The sequence below is a fragment of the Solanum dulcamara genome, chromosome 7 (genome assembly GCF_947179165.1).
Source record: "Solanum dulcamara chromosome 7, daSolDulc1.2, whole genome shotgun sequence".
Classification (NCBI taxonomy): domain Eukaryota; kingdom Viridiplantae; phylum Streptophyta; class Magnoliopsida; order Solanales; family Solanaceae; genus Solanum; species Solanum dulcamara.
The window spans coordinates 310,167-317,603 of record NC_077243.1 but is presented as its reverse complement, the minus strand read 5'-3'; the positions used below and the strand labels follow the sequence as shown (position 1 = coordinate 317,603).

Here is a 7,437-nt window from a genome sequence, read left to right as displayed (position 1 = left end):
AACCAATATTATCAGTAATTGTATTTTGGTTAATATCAATATGTTTTTTTCTTATCTTTCATTGTTGTATTCGACAATTGTTAATCTCTCTCTCATTTTTACTCTCTCCACCATTTTGGTCGGATCTGTAAGTGACGTTTCATTATTTTCAATGGCCAAGTCGTGATTTGGGGGTGTAAGCAGTTGAGGAAAAGATAATGGTGAGTGGAATTGTCCAGTCGCCAACAACATTAGCACATTCGGCTTGTTCCGATGGTTTCAACAGTGGTTGGGATGACTTCAAAATTTTATTTTTGTATTTTTATTCGCACCATCATTTGTATTTTTTCATAGTTTTGTATTTGTAATTGATTGTATCATTTATTTTTTAAAATAATCGATACAAGTACTAGATACAAATACAATATTTATTGTCAAGTGAATTCACTATAATGACTATTGTCAAAAAGATGATAATAATACAAATACAATAATTTTTGTGTATATGATAAGTAAATATGAACACCAAAAAAAATCCCACCTAATATACACTACAACCAAACGTTAATACTTGGTAAATACTTTTGAGAATGCCTAAAATGCTCTTAAATAATGTCAATGCCATGTTTGGCCAAAGTCTAAAAATAAGCTTATTTTAAAAATTATTTTCTAAAGAAAATGTATTCTAATTTGTATTTGTCTAATAAGGTTGAAAAAATATTTTTGAGCAGTAATTAGTGTTTGGTTAAAAAAAATTTAGTGTATAACTCAAAAAGTAATTTTCAAAAAAAAGTGTTTTTAGAGGAAAAAAATTATTTTTTGAAAAACAACTTCTGTTACTTTTACAGAAGCACTTGTTTTCTCCAAATTCTAAAAGCTTGAACAAATACCCTGGTAAAATAAATAATTTTGACCTCTCAAAACCTTGATCAAACAAACTATAAAAAAAAAATTGAGATTTTTATGCCCTATTAAGGTAAATATATATAATTAAAGGAAATTATATATTTTACATAGTTAGAAAAATTACCTAAATATATGTTATGTATTTACCTTAAAAAGCAAGAGTTTTAAGAAATAAAATAAATATTAAGAGTTTGAATTTTATTTGTTTTGCTTATCAGTTTGCTTGGGATTGTATTTATTCATTCGGTATTGATTCACTCTGATATAGAAAATCGATACAAAGCGAACAAATATAAAGTGAATTGGTACACTGATACAGAGCGTATCACTAGTTTTTATAATAAATTATTGATATGTTTGGCAGGGCGGAGCTAGTAACCCGCACACGGGATTGGCCAAACTCAAAAGGTTTTGCTTAAACAATATATTTGTTTTAATAAATTCATTAAATATGTATAATTATTAAATTTAGAACTCAATTATTATTATTATTATTTAAATTTCAGAACCTTTCAAGTTGAAATCCTAACTACGTCTATGACGTTTGATAATTAATCAAACTATTGTCACGCTTAATAATTAGTGCTCAAAATATCGTTATTTCAGAAAATTCTCTTACCTTAACTATCTAATAGAGCAATGAGAAGACATACAAAAATAATTTTAAAAATAGAACCAAAAGTATATTATTAAAATGCTTTATTAAGAATTGTGTTGTTCTATGGCATAATTCAAATATTTTAATAAAATATCCTTAGAAGTTAAGGCTTTGACATTACTTTTTAGTTTCCAAAGAAAGACCAGTAAAGAGTGAAGAATGCTCATCAATCATGCGCTGTCGGTGCTAACGTGGACTTGTGTTCCGTTTAAGATTAAGAATCCCACTTTACCTAGGACCAAGGACACGAAGCCATTCCTCTATGTCTTCCAATATTTGGTCAAATCACGTTAATGATCTTTTTCTTTACTGAAAAATCATAAATTCTTTTAGAAAATATATTTTTATAGTAACAAACATTTATAGTGATGAATAGAATTTTAAGAAAGAATTTTATATTAAATGAAAGAATGTAACCAAAAAAAAAATCAATTTAACGAATTCTTGACCCCTTTGAGATTTGGAAGATACTTCACTTACAATGAATTGAAATGTGTTCCAGATGGAGTAACTAGTTTGAAGTTGGTGTGTAAAAGACGCTCATAAAATTGAAGAAAAATTTACAACATGTAAATTGTAATATAGCAATAAGAGTGATTCAAATTGAAGTGAATTAGTGAAAGTAAAAGTAGAAAGTAACTATAATTTTAATTGCTTATGATAATCAACGCTCTTTTATTTGTAAATTAGGCATCTCCCTATTCATGTAACAGAAACCCATATTGAAGTTGAAGTGTAAAATTGCACATTTAACTTTGACAATTATGTCTAGATCTGTACCTGATAAACATCTGACTCTTATTTCTTTCCTAGTCACTTTCAAGAAACAAACAGACGAAAGGAGAATTATTGTTTTAAAAATATATCAATTTCGAAAGGGGAAAAATTGAATTGAAGAGTAAAGCATTTCTTCAGTTACTTGCAACGTTAAAATTGAAGCTAAAAGAATATACACTGCACACTCTCTCTCCACTTGGTAATTTGTTTCCAACAATGCTAAATGAGGCTGTACCAAAATAAATTGCATGGAAAACATAGAAAAAAGGAGAAGAATAACAAAAAGAAAGGAAAAAAAAGGCACTTGCATGCATTAATTTACACTAACATTTCTATATTAGGCGGAATTTTAGGTAAAATTATGAGCTCATAACAACTTTAGTTTAGTTCTCCACATCTCTCCAATGACCTTCCTTGGTGATGGATCATCCGGTCCTTTGTCTCTTTGTCCTGATGTGAAGTACAACCATCCGTTCCAGAAGCCAACAAGAGTTGTTTTTACACGGTAAGGAAGTTTGCCTAAAACTTTCCATGTCTGCATTGGATCAAAACCAGCAGGTAAAGAACCAAGAAGACAAAAACAAGCTCATAAGAAACATGTCAACTTCAAGAATCACATCACGTAAACTATCTTAGATTACCTCCACTTTCACCTGACACAGTTATAAAGTGGATACTTAAAAATATCAGTTGTTTGACATCAATCTGTGTTGTGAAACACGCAGAGTCTATCGTGGCAATACATGATTTCTACATGTTGTGTCGACTCAAGGTAATTGCATGACCAAAGTGGTCAAAGAGATTCAATGAGAGTGATGATCCTAAGGTAGAGATGTGAACCTAAGATTCCAGGGCAGAGTATTTGTCGAGACAGCGAACAAGTCACCAACATGCAGACAGTTCAAATGATTGATTAGAAGAGAAAGAAGTCGATGTAATTTGTGTAAAAAGTTAAGAATCTTCGCTAGCATAGCCGTTTTAATCTTGCATTAATGTTTAAATTTGAGGACCAATTTAAAGGCATTGATGAAATCTAAATCTGAGTTGTATTTGTTCTGTCCCTGTGGATTCTATGTGAGAGAGAAATGTGGAATTGGAATATACAAAAAAGCCACAAGCAGGCATATCTTTGATGAGTTACAAGTCTATCCTGAGGAAAGAAAGGCCTAAAGGATGATTTTTAACTGCTACACCACATTTTGAACAGTTGCCCTCCAATAGACCTATAGAAGACTGGTGGGGTAGGTAGCAACAAGATCCTAATAAGAAACTCTAGATCCTCTGTGTACCTTCTGTAAAGAGTGAACATAAATTGAATTGAAAGGATAAGCCTAAGAAAATCACACAGTTTGATGTATCTACTAAGCTAAAAACTGATGGAAGCGGCAGGCTACAAGTCAGCACTAAATTCTAAGACAAAATAAACATCATTAGTTTGATGAAGATTAGAAACAATACCTGTGTATCAAATTGAAATTGGAGTATTTCTCCAACGAGGGTCATCTTTTTGGTATTTGGGTGCTTCTCAGTAGTTCCTCCAACAATCACAAGAGACCTGTTGACAACAGCCCAAGCAAACTCTATATGGGAATCTGGCTTTGGCATGGGAGGCAACACTTTCCATGTCATATCGTCATCTAACATGTAAACATCATCATACACAACCTGTAAAGTCAGACCCCATAGTCATATTCAGCCAAAACGACATTAAAGTAAAACACTATCAACCCCTACATCAGCTCCGATTCTCAGTATGTTGGGAGTATGGGACTTAATCTGCTTTTTTCAAGCCCCAAAAATTCTTCCAGTTTTCATCTATTGGCTATACTGTTTTCCAATTTGCAAAGGATCTGGATAGTAGAGAGCAAAGATGAGAATGATTATATCAACTAGAAATCAGTAATATCCTTCAATTGTGGCTGGTATAGGCGACCAAAGAACCAACTAGTGAAGAATGTCTTCTTTCTTTAAGTAATAATATGCCAAAAAAGCAAAAATGACCTTCCATTTGGCAAATTTCATATAACAGTACTAACTGTTGACACCCAAAATGAGAAAAAAAAAACATGCTGGCCAAGTTTTTTTCACACAAAACAAAATAAAATCCTATAAGAGGAGTTATTATTGCCCAAAGCTTAACTGGAACACAACACTTTAAAATTCGTTAGCCAATATACAACTTACAAATTGGTTGAAGAGGAACAAGAGATACTTTGAAGGTAAAGAAAAAAAATTCTTCTTTTATAAAAATAAGATGCCTACAGAACTTATAGTTTTGGTGTAGAAGTAACATGATATAAAACTAGTCTCAGTATTTTGATTTCCATGAAATTTTGGGGATATAACTGGAGCATATTTCCCCTTGTTTGTATTTTTATCATACATCCTTGGTACTATCTTAATTAAATTTTCTCAACTTATACAAAAATTACAACAACTAAGTCACAGTTCGATTACCTCGTTTCTACGTGAGCACTTGAAAATAGGTGATCCAGGTTTAGCCATAAAATCACCCTCTTGACCACCAAGGACATAAAGTCGGTCCTCAAACACAACACAGGCCCTGCATGAAAGTTCAAGCAAGATCCAGTTACTTCTATATCTCCTCTATTCCTCTATTCCCCTCCTCTGCCTTAACGATTTGCAGACATCTATTCCTGCTCAAAGCACAAAAAGGGTATCTCACAAGCATCTAACAAAAACCAGACAAGCTACACGAAAGAGTTCTCCAGAGTACCAGACTATCTTATACCAACTCCAACCCAAAAGAACACCATTCAGTTAAAACTGAAAGGCTAAGCTGGACAACAAAAACAACACAAACTATCAACATCACAATGGGCACAATATCTCCCTCAACAGAAAAGAAAATGTGGCATGTAACTTCCCTCCTTATCCCATGTTATCCCACAAATAACTGCACTCCTGTGAATTTCAAACCAACTACACAGAGAAACTATCGCTAAACTGCCAAAGTTCTCATCACCTGAGAAAGATTAGTAGGAAAAATCATTTATCATTATGGATTTAAAGCTCCTAGAACCCAGTTACTATTCATTAGCTGCTCTATACTGAAAAATTATATTATCCAAAGTATAGTTTCTTTCAGGTGTAACATTCATTCTCTCTAAGATGAACCCTTCACATCGCCCATCAAGATTTCCCTTTCAGTCCTTTTCCTTCTGAGGGTGCCTTATGTAATCTACTGCATATATTATATTATTCTTAAGACATAATATTTGCATGAAATCGGCAAATACCTGTGAGGTCCACCACGAGGAATGGGTATCTCAGTCCGCCACTCCGTTTCTAAAGCTTTTCCATCTTTAACAGCAATACTCCAATGCTCTAATCCTGGAGTATGCCGATTCTCTTTGCTCCCACCCATTACATGAAGCCTGCCTCTCCAGAGCTGTGTTGCCGGCGCATATCTGAGAATCAAGCTCATTAACACGGATATTACAATTTTACATAAAACTTAAACATATTACAGTAGTCTTATCTAGTCAAATATCTCAAAATCAATATAGTATGTTCGGTCACTACGCCTTCTAGAGGTAGCAAAAACTCCAGGGTGACTTAGAATTCAAACTTAATTGAAGCTTTGGAAAGATCTAGAAAAATAAGGACTTTGAGGAGTCGGGCAATAGTTTCTTTCCACTGTGCATTGTCAAGCAAAAGAAGTGGTAATAGCTGTTTACAGAAATCAAATATAATGTAGGCAAAGGCTAGTTTCTGAACCAGATGTCTCTTACATTCAAGCAATTTTCTGAACAACTATCTAAGGTAGTTAATAACCTTACATTCATACAGAATTTAGCATTGTAATGGCAATTAGTAACTAGTCTTCCAAAAGAAATGGTTTAAAGAACCAATGGCACCAGTCATGCAATACATACAAGTCATCTGAAAAATCAATTTCCTGATGTTAAAACTTAAAACCAAAATCTAGGTTCCCATTTTGATGATTCTTCCAGACAGCAAAGGGCAAAATAGAAGTTGGTAGAGAGATTATATTCACCAGTTAGGATAGGTAGAAAACAATGAGTTAATTCTTGTAGAAGTAATTATACAAGTGGTAACATGTCCATTTGGTACAAATTGAATACCTTGGGACTGGTAAAGGAGGCAAGTCTTGCCATTGCTTGGTTTTGGTGTCAAGAACAAAATTGCGGGCAGTAGGACCCCGGCACTGGGGACCGTATTGGCCAGTAACAACATAAATGTATCTGCCATCAGTTACCATACCCAAGTGTGAATGAGCCATTTCTTTGGGCATATCAAATGTTCCTCCCCATGAGTTGGCCGTGAAATTGTAAACATCGACATGAGAGTGAACCTGATGAAAATGAAAATGAAAAAAACCAAAGGGCGTTCAAGTATGAGAAGGAAAAAGAAAAGAGAAAAGGATGGAGAAAGGAATAACGGACATGATCAATGGTTCCATAACCAGCAAATACGAAAAGAAGGTCGTTGATCTGGAGAGCAGCACCATCAAGACGAGGGACAGGTGATGTTGCCATCTTCTCCCAGTTCAATTGTGGGGCAGGAAAATCGGCAAAGGTAGCTGATAAAATCCTGGCATCTCCTTTTTTGTTACTGTTTGTTACCGTCTGATTAGGAAAGATGAGAACATTGGATGCTGGGAGTGGCCAATTGAAGGAGGAGGAGGAAGAAGAAGAGGAGGAGGCCCAGAGTAGATCTACAAGAAGAAAGGTTCCCAACAGGGCCACACAAAGAAAGATCAACTTGGTGGTGCTGCTGCTCGTTGCTTTCCCTATTCTCATCTCATTGCCCAGATCTTCTTCCCCTGTCGGTCACTTTCCCCAATCTCAACTTTTTTCCAACTCGAATCAACACTTATTTGCTTTCATACGTAAAAATTCTAATTTTTGCATTGGGAATTTGAAGTGATATTTTTAAGAGAAGACAGTTACTGGTATTAATATAAATATTTTGACTTTGTGGTACATTACACATGTTATTTTAGTCATATTATCCTTTTAACAAAAGAAATTTAAAAATAAAAATAGCTTAGTAGATTTTGGTAGAAAATAAACCATAATTATATGGTCAGTAGATACATTGTTTGTCATCAAGTTCCCTTTATGTCTCTA

At 33.8% G+C, this 7,437-nt stretch overlaps 1 protein-coding gene across 1 annotated transcript; it reads right to left on the bottom strand.

Annotated features, from left to right (window-relative positions):
• Window positions 1-2,434: 2,434 nt before the first annotated feature.
• LOC129895849 (kelch repeat-containing protein At3g27220-like) lies at window positions 2,435-7,226 on the bottom strand. Its single transcript, XM_055971621.1, has 6 exons — window positions 6,751-7,226; window positions 6,430-6,659; window positions 5,581-5,751; window positions 4,778-4,883; window positions 3,779-3,985; window positions 2,435-2,855 (listed from the first exon to the last, which is right to left on the bottom strand). Exons 1-6 carry the CDS (start codon window positions 7,105-7,107, stop codon window positions 2,688-2,690), a joined length of 1,239 nt encoding a protein of 412 aa, XP_055827596.1. The 5' UTR covers window positions 7,108-7,226; the 3' UTR covers window positions 2,435-2,687.
• Window positions 7,227-7,437: the final 211 nt, after the last annotated feature.

Bases quoted from the DNA above. Each gene is read 5' to 3' on its own strand.
- LOC129895849 (XM_055971621.1), bottom strand. From the start codon at position 7,107: ATGAGAATAGGGAAAGCAACGAGCAGCAGCACCACCAAGTTGATCTTT. The intron at 5,752-6,429 runs GTATTCAATTTG...CTTGATTCTCAG, and splicing joins CCTCCTTTACCAGTCCCAAG to ATATGCGCCGGCAACACAGC. The intron at 3,986-4,777 runs GTAATCGAACTG...CTGACTTTACAG, and splicing joins AGTGCTCACGTAGAAACGAG to GTTGTGTATGATGATGTTTA.